At 44.4% G+C, this 21883-nt stretch overlaps 1 protein-coding gene across 1 annotated transcript in view; it reads right to left on the bottom strand.

Annotated features, from left to right (window-relative positions):
• Window positions 1-15564, bottom strand: part of LOC129688561 (protein FAM169B-like) — an 80893-nt gene extending 65329 nt beyond the window's left edge. Inside the window, exon 1 of the mRNA XM_055623468.1 lies at window positions 15507-15564. Within this exon, the coding sequence (XP_055479443.1) occupies window positions 15507-15537 (31 nt within the window). The 5' untranslated portion in view covers window positions 15538-15564. The remainder of the gene's footprint in view (window positions 1-15506) is intronic.
• Window positions 15565-21883: the final 6319 nt, after the last annotated feature.

The following is a 21883-nucleotide window of genomic DNA, read 5'->3' as shown; positions in this document are numbered from 1 at the left end:
CACTCAGGGAAGCAGAAGCAGGCAGATCTCTGTGAGTTCAAGGCCAGCCTGGTCTACAAAGCAGTTCCAGGACAATCAAGGCTACACAGAGAAATCTTGTCTTGCTCTAGATAGATGAATTAAAAAACACATCCACAAAGCAATTTCAAAAAGAAAGAAAGCCGGCAAGATGGCTCAGTGTGTCAAAAGCCAGCTTTGACAGGTCAGGGTAAACCGAGGTGGAGCGTAGAGCCGGCATCTGATGACACAACAGGCTTTTCTCTCAGGGAATAAAGCTTGATTCCCTGGGACTGTGGAAGTCTCTGTGTGGCCAGCAATAAATTCTCTTAATTCACTGGGGCCAGTGAATAAGAAAAAATAAAATAAAAATAAAAGGGGGGAAATCATACACACACACACATACAACAAACTCCAACAACTTTATTTTTTCTCCCCACAGCTTATATATCCCAGCAAAATCTTTCAAGTAGTATAAAAATTACAATGTGCTTATTTTCTATTTTTCTTTTAGTAAATGATCATGGAAAAACAATACCTTTACATGAAAATCATTTTACACAGTACAGGTGAAGAAAACAAATTATTCCCACATACATTCATAACCAAGCCATTTGTTATATATTAACAAAGTGTAAGCAAGCAAGGTAACTTTCTCAGCCAGCTTCTCTTTACAAAGAAAGGATCAATTATCTTATTATTTATCTAAATAATAATCTAAATAAGTGATCTTATAAAAAAAATCTTAAAAGAATCACAAATATAAACTTTTATACAAAAAGTAATCAGTCATTTCTACTTAAAATCTGCAAGGTGCACATCTACTCATTAACATTTTTTTATTAAATCATATCAGGAAGCTGAGGGCAAAAACAGGTACAAGAAATTAATCATCACATTGATCACCAGCCCGCCTTTAGCTAGAGAGTCTCATCAGCCAATGACAGTCAGGCTGCTTTTGTTCTTATTCTCTGACCTCAAAAAATCCCCAGCTCACCTATTAAGAGTGTGCCTTTCAGGTAGGCAGGGTGGGAGACACCTGTAATCCCTCGGGGAGGCAGAGGCAGGAGGATGTCTGTGAGTTCCTGAGTCCAGGACAGCCAAGGCTACATAGAGAAACTCTGTCTCGAAAAACCAAAAGCCAAAAAAAAAAAAAAAAAAAAAGAGTATGCCTTTCTAAACTCCAAACTGCCCCCTAAGATTTTCTACCACTAACAAGAACCTAACGTGGGCTGGAGAGATGGCTCAGAGGTTAAGAGCACTGGCTGTTCTTCCAAAGGTCCTGAGTTCAATTCCCAGCAACCATATCGTGGCTCCCAACCATCTATTATGAGATCTGGTGCTGTCTTCAGGCACGCAGGCACAGATACAGGCAGAACACTATATACATAATAAATAAATAAATAAATCTAAAAAAAAAAAAAAAAAAGAACCTAACTTTACCAACAATCTTCTCTAAATTCTTTCCAGGGGTGCTGATTGAATCATTAGTGTGCTCCAGCAGCAATGCTTGAAAAAAAAGATCAGGCATTGTTATTCTAAGTACGAATAACACTGCTCAGAGAGGGGTGGAGTTTTCATACAACTCGTAGATTAGGAGATGTGGAAACTTCGATGGCAACAAGCAGAGCAGTGCTCCAGAACAGCATCAAGTCCTCAGCACCCGTGCTCCACGGGGCACATCCATCGTGCTTGTGCTAACTGGTGAGCCGATTCCCGAGAGTTCTCATGCTGTCTGTTGACATAAAAGCACTTGCCACGAAGCCTCATATAACCTGAATCGATGCCAGGACCCACGTGGTGGGAGGAAAGAACCAGCTCTTGAAAGTTGTCCCCTGAACTCCACGGGTGCGCTGTGGCATACGTGTGCGTGTATGTACACACATATGTATGTACACACACACACAATATGTTTTTTTTTTTTTAATAGAAAGAAAAAACCCTAAATGATGACGATCACTCACCAAGGAATGATGGGAGGCAGGGCCCTATGTTCCTCAGACATCTCAAGACTTAAGGTCTGGGTGCATATCCCTGCCAATTTCCTGGCATATGACTCCATCTACCCTGTTGCATGTTGTGAAACACAGGCTCTACAGATATGCTTGGGATGCAGTAGGGATAGACCAAAGGGGTCTTCTGGTGCCAGCAAGTGTAGAAAGGGTAACCCAATATGACTAAGCTCATGACTAGGAGTTCCATCAGCAACCAAGGACTTTTTAAATTTTGTAGCAGGCTGCAGGGAGGTGGTGGCACACGCCTTCAGTCCCACCCAGTTCAGGGGCAGAAGCAGAGAGATCTCTATGAGTTCGAGGCCAGCCTGGTCTACAGATGGAGTTCCAGGTCCGCCTTGGCTACATAGTGAAACACTGTTAAAAAAAAAAAAAAAAAAAAAAAGACAAAGAATGGAAAGAAAAGAAAAAGAAAAGGAAAGGAAAGAAAAGAAAACAAACAGAGAAAGAAACTTTTTCAGCAAGAGAAGTTGTTTCACTCAGGTTTACTTCCCAAAGTTAGTTATAACAAGGGACCCTGGTCCCAGAGTGCTATTGGCCATACCTTGGAGAGCAGTGTTGGAAATACTGAGAGCAGAAGGACCCATCCCTCTCAGAGACAGGCAAGAGTCCAGAGTTCAAGGTCAAACCATGAAGAACCCGCCACCAGGAAAGGCATCCATGGTGCTACAGAACATCTCTTTCCAATAAAGCAGAGAACAGAAGGTGAGGCCAATAAACACTTGGGATATTTTTGTTGTTTTTGAAAAGCATCTGATTGCCAAAATATTCTTAGCAAAGTTTTTTTTTTTTTTAAATTGGAAGACAGAATGTAGAATATGTTAGAATTTTCTGAGCAGATGAGCAAAACTGTCAGGGAGTGAGAAGGCACTGTTGAAGGTCTGCAGGTGGCTGGCGGTGGAGGTTTTATTCCCCAGTAATTGACAGGCTGCCTGTTGCTCTGTTGTCACATGGTTAATATTGGCCAACTTGCAACTTGTCAATGCCTCGGCTGAGAATAAATCACTTGTCCCGCCTCTAAGATGGCGACATATGCAGATGACTTCATGTCATACCTACACAAGCTTTTACATAGTCCTTGTTTTGTTAATGAAATAAGCAATATATAAACCATCTCAGTGATAGGAAAGGGTTATCTATGGTTAGCTCCTAGAATTAGCTAATATAATATGACACACGGGCTTGGGCAACTTCATCATGTATGTAAATGCAGCATTTCTAATTCTCTTATAGATAACTTTAGAAACTTAGCCATTGCTGAGATCTGCTAAATCATCCTACCTTCCAACAGTAGTTCTGATAGAATGTTTCAGTTCCTAACTGCTCTGAGTATGTGTATGAGAGAGAAATCTGACCTTCATATTTGTGCCATAGCATGCACGCATATGGCCCAAAACACACATGACATGGGGGTATTATATGATCTAATTACACACATTTCTGTGGGTGGGTGCTTAGCTGCCCGAGGAGGACATCAGGCACCCTGCTCTATCATTCTTTATCCTATTCTGCTGAATCTAAAGCTAGGCAGATGAGCAGCAATCATTCCAAATGATCCTCCGTGTCTGCACCCTACAGCCTTGAGATTGCAGGCGAGTAGGTGACCACGCTGAGCCCATGGGTGCTGGGATCTGGACTTCAGGTCTTCATTATTCCAGTGCAGCAAATGCTCTCCCCTGTCAGCCATCGCTCCAGCTTCTAACTGCTTGCAGCACAAACGTGTCTGGCCTTGTAACCTGAATATCAGTGCCTCTGATTTTTTGGGCAAATACGTAACCACATGGCTTTCTTTGTCCGCCCCAGATATGAATAATGACATTATATTTATTATAAGTTTAGGACACTATAGCTGGGCAGATACTCAGCTATTCTAACCCAACAGTACTGGCCTGGCCTATGTCCTGCCTCATGGCCAGTTCCCTGCCATCTTAGTCTTGTTCTGCCACCATCTTCTTCATCTGTGTCCTGATGGCATCTTCTTTCTCTTTCCATCTGAGTCTCAATCTCTATCTCTGCCTCTCTCTCTCTCTGGGCCCGGAAGTCATGCCTTTTCCTCTCCTGTCCAGTTATTGGCTGGTAGCTCTTTATTTAACCAATCATAAGGTAATGGAGAAAAATGTTTACAAGAGAGGAAGGCAGGAGATACTTCCTAATAATAACAATATCAAGGTCTGGCCTGTACTCAACTCTCTGGGTATGGAAATCAGCATTTGAATATACAAGAATAATTTTTATACAATGCACAAAAGCACCACTCCAACACAAATGAGCAGCAATATATATATTTTCCCCCCTTGAATCACTCAAAAGCATATGAGATGGGTCAGCAAAGAAGATTCAGCAGGTCAAAGTGCTTGTTGAGAAAACCTGGTGACCTCAGTTGGAGACGGGGATCTGACTCTCAAAAGTCAGACATGCACATATGTGCTCTGGCATAGACACACTAGCACTCGCAAACACACATAATATATACACACAAAAAATAAACTTAAGAGATGCAAGTTGAGACTATAGCTTTCTGTCTATATACAGCTAAAGCATTCAAGAAAGTGTCCTATTCAGAGACAAATACAGAATCCCAGGGAAGAGGGACAGAGAGCAGGAAATAAAATCTCCAATAACTGCTTCCATATGAATAGTGACCAAAGAGGTCTTCACCTCAACACAGCTGCTACGAGTTCAGGCTCGTCGCCCATTGAGACCTGAAGCCACTCCATCCCAGTTGGTCATCTGTGACATTACTATTTGTCTGAGCTTTGCTGAAAAGGGAGAAGGGGTTCTCTCTCTCTCTCTCTCTCTCTCTCTCTCTCTCTCTCTCTCACACACACAAGACAGAAAACCTGAGTCTTAGCATCCTGAATTTAATTGCTGAGAACGTATGAAAGTACACTAGCACCCGTAAGAACGAGTGTGGCAGCCCTACAGCTGGTGAGGGAGCCCTGTGGTAGGAAAACCACCCAGCATGGAACTGGAGCCACATACCACACAGGACGCAAAAGACAAAGAAAAACATCCTCTCACCGCTGGGATGCATTCACCACATGCCACAGGATGACAGCTCACAGACCCAAACCAAACATCAAAGCTGGTTACAGACATCACCAACTTCTTCTATGCAAGAATCACATCACATGTAGTGTTCACCTGCTACATTTCAAACAACGAAACTTCTGAAGAGAGAAGAAAACGGGTTCCCAACCAGCACGTGATCTCTGTGAAGAGCAACGGGCAGAACCAAGGGACCCCAGGGCACTGGCGAGGCAGCCCACCGCTGAAGGACTCGGCTTGTCCTTCAGACAGGAAGCACCTAAGAATGGGTGTCGTGCAGCTGGCTCACCTGACCCACGTGAGGATTTGCCGAGGGGAAACATTCTCAACAGCTAGACAAGCATCGTGAGAGCTGCCTTTTCAGAGTGTGCTAGACTCACGTGTCTAAAATAAGACTGGAAAGTAAACGGAACAGAATGCTGATTCCCGCATTGAGCTTGGTACCCACTCAGTCTTAACATGACGAAATGGAAAAGGAACACGATATTCCGAGTTTGAAGGATAAACAACATTTCTAAAGTAGGAGAACTGGGGAGAAAGAAAGGATGGGTTTTCGTGTGAAAAGTCACTTCTACACCTCACATCTACAGAGACAGCCGGTTTCCAAGGGGCTTTTACACGCACAGCTTGTGCGAAACTCACGCCAACCCCAGAGTCAATAAAGCCCAGTGCACCGACCCCGCTTCTCAAGTAGGGCAACAAAGGCAAATTAGTAACGAGGTTAAAACCAAACCCAGACCTCGAGATCTTCAGCAAAGCCCTTGATGACTCACCCTCCTACCAATTTATTCCGAAGTTTTTTGTGTATCTGCCTGTGCAACGGGTGTGTGCCTGATGTCCACAGAAGCCAGAAGAGGGTGTGAGAGCTCTAGGAACTAGAGTTGCAGATAATTAATGAGCTGCCATGCAAGGTGCTAGGAGTCTCACCCAGGTCCTCCTCCTCCTCCTCCCCCCCCTCCTCCTTCGAAGCAGCGGTTTACTCTTTTTTTTTTTTTAACATTTATATTATTTATTTGTCAAGCGCTTTACTCTTAACAGCTGAAGCGGCTCTGATCACTTTACATGGTGTTCGTGGCAGCCCTAGTTCACAGTACACTGGACTTGTAAACTGTTCATAGCAGCACTGTTCACAAAAGCACAAAGCTAGAAGCATCTCCAACAACCGCTGGCCAGAGAATACATGTATAAATGTGATAGACATTTCCGGGGGGGGGGGGGAGTGTTGCTCAGCTTTAAAAGGGAAGAGAATTTAGCAGCAACTGACATGGGCAGAACTTGAGGACACTGCACTAAGGGAAACAAGCCAGTCGGAAAGGAGAAAGGGTTTTCTATTTCCACCTACATGAGCTACTTAAAATAGGCAAGTGCAAAGGACAACATGACACGATGTTTTCAGGGACGCGGAGGCCACAGGTTTCTGTTCTGATGGAAATGGATGGCGGCAACAGTTCATACTGCGCTCACCTAAACACTTTATAGTTAAAGTGGCGATAAATTTTATATTATGTGTATTTTACCAAAGCAAATGGACATTTGAAAACACTGAATATCTGGCTTCTGCCTTCAAGAGTTTTGTTTTATATGAAAATCACAATACAGATCCATGGTTATTTGAGGTAGTTTCATTGCGATAAAATGCATACACAATTTCCCACTTACCCACTTCTAACCGAACAGCTGTGCGACATTAAGCACATTCGTATTACCGTGAGGTCATCCCTATGATAAACCCCCAGCACTTCCTCTTCCTCTCAGACTGACAGGGCACACTCCATATTCCGGAGCCTAGCAGCTCTCCAGGGCCCTGCAGCCCTAAGCTTGACTGCTTAGGGGACATGTCACCTGGATGTACCCAGGTAGTTTTTTCCTTTTGCAACTGCCTCATTTCATTGAGCATAATGTCTTCAGAGTTCACCCGTGTCGTAGCACATGTTTGCTTTCAAGGCTGAATAATAAACAGTCCGTTGTGGAGAACATTTTTGTTTACAAAGGGCACCTCAGTAGCTCCCACCTCTTTACATACTGCGAAAGACACCCCTTGGATACACAAATACTGTTCCTGCTCGCGGTCCTTCAGTCTGTACAAACCAGAAGAGGAATTACTGGACCACATGGTAATTTTGTTTAATTTTTTCAGAACTTCCATACCAGTTTCTCCCTTTCTGGTAGCAGTAGTGAAGCCTGAACCAAGGCCTCAGGCAGACTAGGCAAGCAGTGTGCTACTGCTCTCTCCACTTACCATACTGTATGTAATATTTTACGTTTCCATCAACAAGACAAAAGGATTCCAGTTTCTCCACACCTTCAGCAACACTTGTGTTTTCTGTCTTGTTAATGCTTTGTTGCCACCCACTGGGGCTGAGGTGACACTGTCCTGTGGTTTCCTGATGATTAGTAATATGGAGCATTTGTGCTTTCCTGATGAATCATAACATAGAGCATCTTTTCACATGCTCACGAATACATCTTCTTTAGGAAATGTCCTCTCAAGTCCTTTGCCAATATATTCTTAGCATCCAACATAAACTTTGAAAATTTTGCACATAAACTTTGAAAATTTTGCAAGAACTGGGAAGAGAGAATTTGGTGTGTAGAATATTTAATGCTTTATCCAGAACGCACTGTGGTAAGAAACTGAGTCAGAGACATTTCCAAGAGTTCAGGCAAGCACGAAGATAGCCTAGACTAGAGAAAGCTGTGTAGGTGGCATGAGAGACGACACATGTGAGCCAGGTTTTGGCAAGCTGACCTACTACTTTAATCCCTCCTTCCAAATAGGCCAATGAAATTCACCTGGCAGCTTTCAACTGATGGTTTCATGAACTAAACCTGGAAGCAGCCTGAGTCCATTATGATTCTAGCATTACCAGAAAGTTAAGGAACATGCCAACAGAAGAGTAAGATGTACATTCCTCTAAAACACTAATATTTTCTAATATATTATTATTCTAATAATATATTCTAATATATTATTATAAGTATTATTACAAGTATTATAAGTCAAAAAGTGTGAAAAGCCTTCAAAAGGATGGCTTTCACAAAATGCATTGAAAACTGGTGAAATCCAAGTTTGAGCTTCTTCGATAATTAAGCCACATGTGTATTTGGGCTAAGGATAAGGGTACCAGCCTTGAGGGAAGCTGACCTGTAAAATCTCCAAGCTCCTAGGGCACAGCAATGCACATCTTTAATCTCACCCACTCAGGAGGCAAAGACAGACTAACCTTTATGAATTCGAGGCATTACTGGTCTACGTTACAAGTTCCAACCCAGTCAGGACTACATAATGAAATCTTGCTTCAAAAACAAAATAAACAAACAAAAAGACTAAGAAAAAAAAAAGCCCCCTGAACATAAGGTGAAAGAAATCACCATTAAAGAGGTAGCATAGGGGGCTGGAGGGATGCCTCAAAGGTTAAGAGTACTGGCTGTCCTTCCAAAGATCCTGAGTTCAATTCCCAGCAACCACACGATGGCTCACAACCGTCTATGATGACATCTGGTGTCCTCTTCTGGCAAGCAGTCAGGATGCTGTGTAATTAATAAACAAATCTTTAAAAAAAAATTTTTTAAATAAAAAAGAGGTAGCATAGACCCATAAAGACTGCACACACTGAAACAATGCAATAGAAGATGCCACTATTAAACATGCTCTGTAAACATTTACATTCAGGGTAATAGGGGCCAAGACTTTTCACATTGTCCAATAAGATTTTAGGAGAAAAGGGAAGTAGAATTTCTGAGAAGGAATGTCTTAGCAGAAAAAGTGACCCAGAATGTAGCACAGACAGACACAGCTGGTAAACTTGGAAAGCAAGTACGGAGAAATCAAGAGAAAAGGAACAAGATACAAGATGGTGTAACCGGCTAATTAAAGTTCCAAAAGGAGAAAAATTAGGGAGAATCAAAAATGTGAAGAAACTGTAGATGAGTTTCTGAGAAACACCTAATCTTAGATTCTGTGATCTTAACCAATACCCCAAAGAAATTCCCACCTCAATACACTAGCCAAGCTGAAAAACAGCAAACAGATGCTCATGCACAGAGAGAGAGATGTCACTGAAGGCATCCAGGAAGAAAGGACAGATCCTTCCACTTGGCTGCTAATAAGTGGACAGCTGCCTTCTCCACACAACTATGGAAGGCAGGACACAATGGAATGTCATTTTTTTTTTAAGTGAGCTAAAGGAAAATAATATTCATCCTTCATCTAGAAAAAAACAACTTCCAAGATATTGGATGAAATAAAGAAATATTTAGAAACTTATCAATCAGGGAGTTTGCTAGGAGCAGATCTCCTACATAATTATTTTTTATACTGACCTCATGAAGAAAAGGCTGGCCGGGGCTGGAGAGAAGGCTCAGAGGTTAAGAGCACTGGCTGCTCTTCCAAAGGTACTGAGTTCAATTCCCAGTCAACCACTTGGTAGCTCACAACCATCTATAATGAGATCTGGCGCCCTCTTCTGGCGTGCAGGTGTACATGCAGACAGAACACGATGTACATATAAATAAAAATCTTAAAAAAAAAAAAAAAGTCTGACCAAGAAGAGATGGGCACAAGAGAACAATAATAAACCTGAATAAGACTCTAAGCCAATGCTGACCACACAACATAAAACATTTCATTTAAGGAGCAAGAAAATGTTTAATGGAGCTTAAAGTGAGGTGTCATCATAAGTACATTTTATACTTTTCTCGTGGCTGTGACAGAATGCCTGACAAAAGACATTTAAGGAAGCATTTGTTCTGGTCCCCCGTCTGAGGGCGAGGTCCATCATGAAGAGGAAGGCATGGCCGCAACAACAGCTCTGTGGTGGCAGGGGTTAAGAGATGGACGGCCGCTCACACACCACCCCCAAGTTCAGCAAGGAGAAAGAGATGGATGCTTGTGATCAGCTCTCTTTCTCCTTCTGATTTAGTCTAAGCACCCAGTCTGTAGGATGGTGCCACCCACGCTCAGGGTATGTCTTTTCTCTTCAGTTTCCTCTCTGGAAACGCCCTTACAGACATGCTCAGAGATGTGTATCCTAGGTGATTCTAAATCTAGTCAAGTTGACAGTGACTATGAACCATCACAGTATGTGAGTTGGGGAGGAAACAATAGAAGAGAGAACATTTGAAGGCCCTTAACTTATTCCAGGGGAAGTTAAAATTTGAATAATCACAGAATAAATTAATTAATTATGAATATTAAAATTCCTAAGTTAGCACTTAAAAGAAGAGAAACACAGTTATTAAATTTCAAAATAGAAAAGAATCAGGTTGGGGCAAGAATGGTGGCAATAACATTAAATATAGAAAAGGGGGCAGAAGATTAAAAAGATGGGGCTGGAGAGATGGCTCAGAGGTTGAGGGCAAAGGTCCTGAGTTCAATTCCCAGCAACCACATGGTGGCTCATAACGACCTATAATGAGAACTGGAGCCTTCTTCTGGCATGCAGGCACACAAGCAGGCAGAACAATGTATATATAGTAAATAAATAAATCTTTAAAAAAGATTAAAAAGATGATCTGCCTATTATTGTGTTTAATTGTGATCAAAAGCAGATAGCATTAACAACTAGATTTTCATTACGTAGATTTTAAGTTATATTTTTATGTCAATTTTTAAAAAATATTTTTGACTAATATTCATGGCATTACGAGAGAAAAAAAAACATGAATAAAGCAATGTCTTCCCTTCTGTTTAGCTGTATTTCCTTTCTTTTCTTTTTTTTGGACAGGGTCTCACATGTCCCAGACTGGCTCCAGCCTTGCCGTGGATTTCCTCACTTCTTCCTCTGGATCATGGGGACTGAGCCCAGGGCTTTGGGAAAGCTGGGCAAGCCCTCTACCACCTGAGCTACTACATCCCTCCCCCACCACCACCTACGTCTCTTCTGTGTGCAAGAGGCTCTGTCCAAATGTGGGTACACACGGGGAAACATAAAAGTCAAGTGAGCAACATCCACACACACAAAGGAGCCCACTTATCATGGAGCGGAGTAACAGAGCACGCCTGGGCAATGGGCTGCACTGTGTGTGTGCGGCTTTCTGAGCCGGCGAGGACTCTACAGGGCTAACTCCTCAAGTACTTACCACTGAATGAAATATTCAGAGAATGATTAGAATGTCTTCATCGCAAAGGCAATGAAGAGACAAACACAGCTTTCTCTCGGTTAGCGGAATTTTCAAGTCGTGCTTGCAGACTTGGTTTCCAAGAACAACACATTTATCTTAATTTCGGCAAGTCAAGCTGTCTAGCTGGAGACATGGTGTCCCTCCCTGGCAACACATACGGCAAAAAGATCTCAGCCCTGTAGTGCTCATTCTGGATATCAAACGCCCAGTGGCTGTCCTGTCTTGAAGGCACAAACACCTGTGAAAGATTTGTATGTCCTGAGAACCAATGGACACTGTTTTCTCTTAGAAAAGTGAGGCCACACACAGCTTAGGGATCCTGAATGACCGAATGCAGCAGTTTCAATGTGAGAGGGTTTTAGAGACCTGGGAAAAGAACAGGAAGACCAGCAGGGGTTCTGCTGTGTTATATACACCTATATAAACAAACCTTAAATGGCTTTAAATCCACAAGGCTTTGGGTCCTGTATCCAAACTGGCTGATCACTAACTCTGGAAGGTAAGCCCCTAACCCAAGGGGGGCTGTGTAAGCAGCCTAGATTTATTTTGTTGCTTTTTTTGTTTTTTGGGGAATGGCAGTGGCAGGAGACAGTCTCACTATGTACCCCAGACTGACCTTGACCTTGTATTTCTCCTGCTTCAACTTACAGGGCACTGGGATTACAGGTGTGCACAGCATTTCAAAACCACAACTGTCCCATCCTGATTAACTGCACCCTGACCTTCAGCTACGACCAACAGTCACTGAACTGCAATTGCATCGCCTGCCTGGTCTGCAAAGCAAGTCTGGGATAGCCAAAGCTACACAGAGAAACCCGCCTCAAAAAAAAAAAAAATTGCCACAAACCATTTCCTCTATCACAAAGCACATTCACATTCTACAGCCCTTCAGGTAGAACTTCCCAGGGCTTCACACCAAATAACATTAGAGGAGCCAGGAGCCAGTGAAGATCAGTCAGCCTTCCATCCCACTGCTCAGTCTCGAGTCCTGAGTCAGATTCACTCCCTCTGACTAGACCACGTGGGGGAGCCCCGTCACATCCGGTCCAGCCTCAGGAAATGCCAGTCCCGGTTTGGTGCAGAAGTCCGGTGGGGAGTGAACAAGAACTAGCTACACAGTATACATACCTCACTGCACCAAGAATCACAGAAGGGAAAACACACAGATACTCAGCTACTGGGAGAACATGGCCCTTCTGGGAGTCAGGCTACCCAGAGCCCTGGCCAGAGCACTCTGCCCAAAGCACAGCAAGCCTGATATATCTGATGACAAAGCCTCCCTCCCAGCAATCCTTGCTAGATGCAGAGCCAACAAGGGCTTCTGACAACACCTAAGAAGAACCGATTCCTCCATTTCCTCTCAGGGAGCTCAGGACACTAAGATCTACTGGGGTCCTGCTTTCACGAAGACAGAGATCTGCTTGGATAGGAAGCAGCAGGCAACCTTCACAGCCAACCAGACTTTTAGACACTGCACTACCGGCCCTTCCTTCTCTTTCCTTTCTCACTGGAAGCCCCAGTAGGCAAGAGCTCTGACTTGAGCCATACCAGAAACCGGCCCTGCCAGAAACCTCCATTTCAGCACCAATGTAGCCACTTAGTGGCCAGGTAACCCCAGCCCATCTCTGGGCCTCCGGTTCCTCACCAGTAAACTATGTGATGTAGAGGTCTGTTACAATAATGTTTGAGAAGGGCTCGGGACAATACCTGACAGAAAGCGCTCCTAAAAGTAAGTACACACTGTCCTCCCCAGAAGTGGGGGGGGGGGGGTATACGCAGGCTTGGCAGGTAAAGGCCCCCAAACCTGATAACCTGAGTTCAATCCCTGAGTGTGACATGATGAGAGACCTCCAGCTAAGGCAAGGTCTTCTCCTTTTTTTCTCACCTCTGCAAACGCCTTCCAAACTATAGCTATGTCTAGTCCTTTTAGAGTCCTGTGGCATATGCCCTCCCTCCCCAGTCCCATTTCTGGGCCACTGTGTCTCGACAGACCTCAGGTTCCTCAGCCTTAGGATCTGCCCATTGCTTCTTTACTTCCTGGTACTGGTCCTGAGGGTCTGTTGAGGGTTCAAAAATGATAGCCCCACACAGGACCTTAAAAAAAAAAAAAAAAAGAAAAAAAAGAAAAAGACACAGAAAGGCCACCAAACGAGGCCTCACTCACTTCTCTCCTGTCCCTTGACCCTTTTGCCCACTTCTGCAGAAGTTCATGAAAACCATGAGAGTTTCTGAACTGTCCATGCTTGCTTGCTGGCTGTTACCTGTCACTCTCAGCTTCATTAGCAGCCCAAATTATCAGAATATCCAACTTTTCAAAAGCCAAAATAAACGGCTTTCTCTACATTCACTCCCCAGCAGTGAGTTCTCACATACACAGGGCCTCAACTAATCCTTATGAGGCAGCTCAGTCCTTAGTTCATAGCGGAGGGAAGAAGTTCAAGGTAAAAGATGAGGATGGTAATAGGACCAGGCTGTGTCTGGCTCTCTCCTTTCTTTCCACTCTATTCTAAGCTGAAATGACAGCAACAGATGGCCCAGTGGAACCTAAGAAGGTTTTTGGCATCAGGGAAATTAAAAACATGTAGAGAGAGGGAGGGGAGAATGAATACAGGGGGGAACGCTTGGGGCATGTCAGGATGTAAATTATTGTGGGGTACCCCCAAATTCCCTTTGGACAGTACTGCTCCCAAACCAAACCTACCAGGGGGCCCCTCATGCGAACACAGAGCACAGCTGTGAGAGGAATATCACATGTCCTTTCTCATTTCTCAGCAGCGAAGCTAAGTAGGGGCTGGCATGTCGCCTCACCTGAAAGCATAATTTTTCCTTTCATGCTTCTCTGCTAAAAAGAAAGGGATTCCCCAGTAGACGAGATTTGCTCAAGCTGTTTCTGGAAACAGCTATCAAAGCTCAGGCAGCAGTTCAACTATGCAAGCCTCCAACCCATTAGGATCTAACACATGTGGAAATGATAAATGTGAGCCTGCTGTGTGTCATCTGAACCGTCGGTGACCATCGAAACCGCAGCAAAGGTCGAAGTGAGCACAGGAAAATCCATAAACCGGTGTAGGCCAACTACACTTTTCCAGAAGACGAAATCCTGATTCTTTTTCCCATTAAAATGCAGCGGGGCTGGAAGGAGAGGATCTCCGGAGCAGGGGCTGGGAAGGGCCTCTCACTCCGGAGCCCCTCACTTCCAGGAGAGGAGGGAGGCCAGCAGCAAAGATGGGAGTAATGAGAGAATGCTGAGCTTAATAAACCCTAGGGGCCTTCTTCTGTTTTGTAGATGAGGAAGATAAGACCAAAAAAAGCAAGCCTCCCTCCCCTCCCCCTTTACTCTAGTTTTCCAACAGTAAACTGCAAACAGCACTTACTAGCCAAGTCTTTAACACTTATTTTCTGGGGGGGGAAAAAACGTACAAAAATAAAACAAAAGAAACTATGTCCCTTTCCAAAATGTAATACAAACTTTTTCTTAATCTCGAGATCAACTAAAAGCTTTACTAATCCATGTAATTAGCTAACGGCTACATTCTCTATCTCACTCACCTGAAAATAGGGAGAAAGAGAGAAAAAAAAAAAAAAAAAACAACTCAGTTGTAAAGTTTAATGTAGATCACGAGGGCGAGCGGCTACCTGCCGGTGCCACTGCCTTCCAAACGTCTGCCGTGGTTTACTTTCCTGAGCTGTTGAATAGGTGGACCGCGCGCGGCCTGACTGTGTGGGACAGGTCGCCTAGCAAAAGGCCTGGATTGGCATTACCCGAGGCCTCGGAGGTAGCGGGCTCAGGGATGTGTCTTCAAATCCAGGCTCCGCTGAAAGTTCACCGGGCTGGAAGAGGCATGTGGGTTGTGTGCCTCGAACCGGAAAAAGGCTGACAGCGAGCGTGCGCCCCGGCGACTCTTCTCAGCTCAGGCCCCACCAGGGTCCTCCTCACTAGGAAGTGGGAACGAGCTGCTAAGCAGAATTCTCCCCCACGGTGAGGTTCCCATTTCCTAGACGGCTACCGAGAACCTAGCACCTCCGAGCTGGTTCCCACCACCCCACTCCCGGCTGGCCACCAAGCCCAGGTCCAAAAGTCCCCAAGGCCGGTGTTGAGGGTTGGAGGGGGACCCGGCCCAGGACCCTGGAGGGTTTCAACTGTAGAGGTTCCTCCTGCAGCTCCCGCTGGCCCTGGACTTACATGCTCCAGAGGAAGAGAGGGAGCTGCGAGGCCTTCAGCTCTGCACCGCACCCCAAGCTGCGGTGGCGACAGGTGCGCGGAGCCCTGCCGCCTTGTGTCCCCAGCTGCCGCGCGCCCTCCGCAGTCGCTCGGCTACCCCTTACCTGTGGCTCCGCGGACGGCCTCAACCTCCATGCTCCCGACCTGTGTGTACCGCGTGTCAGCCCAACACACACCCCAACCCCCACCCCCAAGGCCACCACCCTTCCACCTTGGCTCCCTAGGGGCTGCCCCGCCTCTGTCGCCTCCCCTGGGGGCTTTCTCCTTCACACTCCCTGCCTCCAGGCTGCCAGCGCCTCTTATCTTCTCCCACAGGACCACCGCCCGTAATTTCTTTACCTTGCCTTGACTCCACAAGGTTCAGTCCACAAAAAGAAAAATCTGAGCCAAAAGTGAGTTTGTTGTCGTTGCTGTTGGGCTTCCGTACACACTGGCACGCACCCTCCTCCCCAATGTCCCTAGGCCTGTACTGGACAGATTTTTTTTTTCCCCCACCATGGTCCCTTCTGTATCTTTGTGCAAAAATCATTTGCATTGACCCTTTTCAAAAACTTAGCACGGCTGAAAAATAGCTAAAAATGTAATAAACGTACACCTAATGCAGGGCATCCAGGAATCATTCTGACCCATTTCAGTGTCTTCCCAACAGTGTCCTGGAAACGGCAGTGTGCCCACGATTTATTAAATGGTCAAACAGGCACTCATTCGACAAAGCAAAATTCAACGTCGACAATTCCCCTCGCCCCGGGTATATTCAGCTGTCTCAAAATATTGCTTTGGGAAGATGCAAGGGTTAATGACTTCAGATTTCACCTTTCTGCAGATCATGGTGGAGACACACCTAAGGTCCCAGCTCCTGGGAAGTCTGAAGGAGGAAGAAGGCTTGGGCCCCTTAGTTGGAGAACGGGTCTGGGTAGTCCAAGGAGATCCTGAAAGTGGCATTGGGGGACACACCAGGTGGGTGTGGGCTTCTCAGGAGAGTCTTTACAGCGTATTTGTTGATGGGATTCAGACCGGGGACAAGCGGCTGAGGTGCCCATTTAACCAAAGCAGACCTGGCGTCCAGGCTCTCCCTGCAGCCCTCAGCCCCTGCCTGTTAAGGGGCCGGCTTTTCTCTCTCTCTGAGTTTGGTGAACCCACCCCAGAGCTGTCCCCACTAAACCTGCATTTATATACTCTAATTTGGCTTGAATTGGCTCATATCCTCAGCGGAAATAACCTATCATTTGTAAAGACACTTCAAAATATTTATAAGTGCCTTTAAGTTGCCATAAGTGTCTTCACAATATAGCCATATATGTATGTATGTGCATACATGTCATGTTATATATATATATATATATATATATATATATATATATTTAAATATATATATATATATGTCTTAGGTAATCATTGATGTTACTCAAACTATTAGCATTAGGTTGAAAGTTTATTAATCTGTACTGCAAAGTATTTTTAAGGCCTTGTTACCATTCTCTAAAGATTTTTATTTTATACATTTTCATATAGAAACTTGAAAATATACATACGTGCCTGGGTATATATGTAAAGAATTATGGTCTGCATCGTTCCTTGCTTTTCATTTTTCCCAAACTCAATCCTGAGTTAGGTTTTTCCTCTTTCTGTTCCTTAGTTTTGTTCCTTGCTTAGGTAGACTGAGCCAAGCTCACAGCTAGAACAAAGTCTAAACTTGCTTCTGATGATTTTATTAATATTGCTTTGTTTAAACTTGTACCAACAAATGGCGAAGGAGGGGCCTAGCCAGCCACTGGAAGGCAAACCTGGCTCTGGCAGGCCTGGCCTTCCCCTATTCCCTCTGCCTTTCTAAAAACCATTAGATTGCATTCCGAAAGCTGGCCACCAATGTCCATTCCTCCTCCTGAGATTGCAGATCAAGGACCAGCTATCCAAGTATTGAAGTCCAACCATCAAAAGCCCCCTTTTGGCTCACCTAATTAACATGCCAAATCAAAATTAACCAACTCATCCTATCGGGAGGCTCGCCACCCCCTTTTGTTTTTACCTTTATAAACTGACGTTTTCCTAGGAGCCATGTCTGTTTCCTTTCTGTCCTGAGGCAGTCTTTTGCTCTAAGACAAATATCCCTTCCTCTTCTTCCTTATCGTCTATCTCCTCCTGTCTTTCTCTTTGACTCTAATTCCTGCCCCTTGTATAAATCTCCTTTGTGCTGAGACCTTAGTCTTTGGTTGTCTTGTGTGGATACCAGTCCCTTCAAATAGTATCTTACTGTTATAGCTCAGGCTAATCTTAAAAATCTCCATCCTCCTGCCTTCAGCCTTCCATGTATTGGGACCACAGCCATGTATTACCTGCACCCATTTATTTCCATACATTAAATGGTGTAGACTTCCCTTGTGTAGCAGTTTCCGCTCAGATTAAAACCTTCCATTTTTGAGAGAAACTTCTTGGTGTTTGTTTGTTTCCATACATGGTTTCTTAGTGTGGCCCTGGCTGTCCTGGCACTCACTCTGTAGACCAGGCTGGCCTTGAACTCAAAAAGATCTGCCTGCCACTGCCTCCTGAGTGCTGGGATTAAAGGCTTGAGCCACCACAGCCAGGCCTTGAGGGACACTTCTTTAAACCAAATGTTTACAAGGAAGAGAAACAGCAGAAAAACAGATGAAATACTGCAGGGACGCTCCTTAGGATAGGAAGTAAATTACAAAATAGCTTCAGGAAATCCTTGAAACTGACTAGCTTCTCTAGACCCCTCCCTCCAAAGACTATGTATATAACTAGTAAAGACTACTGAGAATCAATCTCAGATTGCCTAGAAGGAGTTGAGATTAGATAAATTGCCAAAAATGGGGAGGGGGGATGGAGGGTGGGAGAGGAGTGGCTAAACTGTCTGTTAGAAGTTCAGACCAACTGAGCCTCCCTGAAAGAAAATTCTCTAACCTGTCATCTACCTGCAGGCTCCACAGCATGCTTCAGGTTCCCAGCTTTTGTGAGCAGTCACCCATGCTAGGGTGGGCTTTGGTGATGCAGCTGTTTTTATTTCTGCTCCTGTTAGTAACCCCTCACTCATACTCCTGTAACCCCAATAAACTCACTGATTCCAAGCCAGAGTTTGCTAGTAACTGTACTTTGGTCTGTCTTGTGACCTTTGGTCTGCTGTCAGTTCCCTATCTGTGGTGTGTAAAGTTTGTTTATACCACACTGTCCTGAGAGAGATGGGTCAGCGGCTGAAGGTGCTTGCAGTGAATCCTGGTGACTTAAATTTAATTTCCAGAACCAACATAAAAGTGGAAGGATAGAACTAAGATAAAATTGTCCTCCTGTTAGGGTCTGAGAATCCGGAAAATAATCCTCTAGGAAAACCAAGTTGCAACCAACAAAATAACTTCATTTGAAAACTGATAGATATATCAGGGACATAGCTGGATTCAGGATCCAAACCACGTCGTGGGGGGTAGAGCAAGACAACTTTTTAAAGCAAAAACCCCACAAATTAGGTGGGGGTCAGGGCATCCAGTGAGATACATGCATACACTGTACACTCCAACGCATTTCACACCTAGCATCTTCCGTGGGTTTCTGTATCAAGTATCTCAGATGGCTTTCTTGACAACTTGGCCTGTGCCAAGGCCAGCCAATCTGGGCCCATTCAACAGCTTCCAGATTTTTGTCTTGACTAGGTGCTAACCAACAAAGCATAGAATGAGATATTGTGATTTAGACACGTTGGGAACACTTGACTTTGAAGCTGTTTCTAGGGATTTATCATAGTACAAACACTCTGATCTGCACACTTGCACTGTGCCATAGGTACCTATTCCTGCAATAATAATTTTTAATTAAAAAATAAAAGGTATGCTGGGTACGACGGTACATGCCTGTATCTCAGCACTCAGGAGGCAGAGGCAGGCGGATCTCTGTGAGTTGGAGGCCAGCCTGGTCTACAAAGTGAGTCCAGGAGAGCCAACACTATACAGAGAAACACTGTCTCAAAAAACCAAACTAAGTAGATAGATAGATAGACAGATAGATAAAAGGTATATTTTCCTTTATAAGGTAAATATCTCCTTACATACGTCTATATAAACTTCCATAATATATATACTTTCGTTTGCTATTTCTACAACCGTTTCACACCATTGGAACTGCCAAAGCTTAACCATGTACTTGGATTTCTGAGCCACCAAGCCTCAGAACCAGCTAAGGATACTTTCTTTCAAAGGCCTTGCATACATTCCTTCACGAATTTACCCCGAGAAATACTTGCTGACACTTGAAGGCTATCACAAAAGGCTCCTCCCTTTTACTAAAAAAAAACTTTCAACTTAGGGCACAAACTGGTCTCATATACTCCTGAGGTCTGACATGCTCAGAAGTTGCCCTGGATTTCCTAAGCAGAGGATCAGATTGTCCACAAGCAACGAGGCGCTGTATTTCTAAGTCTTCTGAAAACAGACTCAGCCACTTAACACTCATCACTGACACCAAAATTGCCCTGGGCCCTAAGCCAACATAAAAGGAAAATGCCACCTATATCTGTGTGGAGAGGAGAGGCCCTGCAAAGACCCAGCCGTGCGCTTGATATGGCCCCTGTCCAAGAGGACTTTTTAAGTACCAAGCTATAGCCTTCATCTGGCCATAGCTATCAGCACAGGAATTTCCTGTGTTAGGAATACAGCTGTTGAGTCATTCCAGGGTCTTAGAGAAATTCAACAGTGACAGTCCAGCAGCTAAACAATAGGTCCAGCAAGCCCCTGGATTGTAATGAATAAACAGATTCCTGTTGCAACAGTTGTTACTACTGAGTGAAGGAGGTATACTTCCTTAAAAAAAAAAAAAAAGAGTGATGAAGTTAGTAGAAGCCTGGAAAATGTGACAGGCAAAAACCACAGCTAAAACTTTGTGCTACAGCATGTGGCGGAAGAACGGTAATTTCTCTTGTGACCTAGAAGACTTGCAGGAGTTTCAAAAGATGAACTAAAGAACAACCACTTCATAATCTGTAGAGGAAGTTATAAAATATGCTACGTTAACTGGGCATGATGGTCCTACAGAAGTGAGGGGACTGAGACAGGAGAATAACTTGAACCTGGTAGTTCCAGGCCGTCTTAGACAACACATAGAAACTCCATGTCAAAAAGAAAAGAAAAACAGAACCTCATTTTCTATACCAGTTTCCTATGGAATGCTCAAAATATTTCCATTGTTGTAATAAAGCCCCTAATATCTCAGCTTCCTGTTGCTTTAAAAGGTTCAAATGGCCAGTTCTTGATGGTGCACACCTTTAGTTTCAGCAATCGGGAGGCAGAGGCAGGCGGATCTCTGTGAGTTTGAGCTATTCTATAAAGAGAGTCTAGCATAGCCAAGGCTACACAGAGAAACACTGTCTCAAAAAAACAAGAACAAAACAAACAAAACAGACAATAGACCACACCTACTTCCTTTGTTTCATTTTTGTTTTGTTTTGCTTTTGGCTTTTTATACACACACACACACACACACACACACACACACACACACACACACGCTAGGATCTTACCAATTCAGCCAGCCCAGCTGGCCAGTGAGCCCGAGGGGAGCCTGTCTTCATCTCTCCCAGTGCTGGGATGACAGGCATGCACCACCATGCCTGGAATTTTTATGTGGTTGCTGGGGATTGAACCCAGGTTCTCAGGGATTCTGAGATAAGCATTTCATTGACTGAGCTATCTCCCCAGGCTCCTAAGTCACTTTATCTTTGGGTCCTAGAACCCTAAGTAGGGCAGCAAGGGAGTGAAGAAAAGACAGACACAAGGACACACAGGAAAGCTGGGACTGGGTGGACTGGGCTGGCTTTTGGAGAACCAACAACGCCCTGGAAGCTCAGCTTATGTATTATACACAATGCCCAGGGAGGCTTGGTCAACACATACAGCCCAGCAGGAGGCAGCATTTGTGGTCAAGAGCTGAGTCAAGGTTTAGCTGATCTGGATAGGAGCTGTCTCTGTAGTCCTCAGGCTCATCCAAGGCAAAAAGCTGTGATGGACATTTACTGCCCACACTGTCAACATCCACACGGGACCAGAGCACGCCTTTCCCCTGCCTCTGAGCTTCCCCCAGGAAGGCTTTGCCATTCCTCTCAGCCCTACCTGGGGAACGCTTTGCCACTTTCATGGGTTAAGGCATTGGGGGCCTTGAAGAGGCTCTGCCCTGCCCGTGTCGGCGGCATTTCCTCAGGGCCTCACTTGCTCTCTGCAGCACAGAGTTGGCACTTATCTGCGAAGAGAGCTCTGGAGAAGTCCAAAGCAAAAAATAAGGCCCACCCCTGTATTCACTATGTGTTTTCCCTAAAAAGATAAACCTATGCTAACATTTAATGTATAAATTAGACCCAGGGAAAGATTATCAGCGATAACTAATAATAAATAATCAAATAGGACAGTTATAACAATATGCTGTAATAGGACTAGCCAAGATAGATAGATAGATAGATAGATAGATAGATAGATAGATAGATAGA

Source organism: Psammomys obesus, unplaced genomic scaffold (genome assembly GCF_907164565.1).
Source record: "Psammomys obesus unplaced genomic scaffold, mPsaObe1.curated_primary_1811, whole genome shotgun sequence".
Taxonomy (NCBI): Eukaryota; Metazoa; Chordata; class Mammalia; order Rodentia; family Muridae; genus Psammomys; species Psammomys obesus.
Note: the sequence above shows the minus strand (reverse complement) of the source record. Positions and strands in the feature narration are given on the sequence as shown.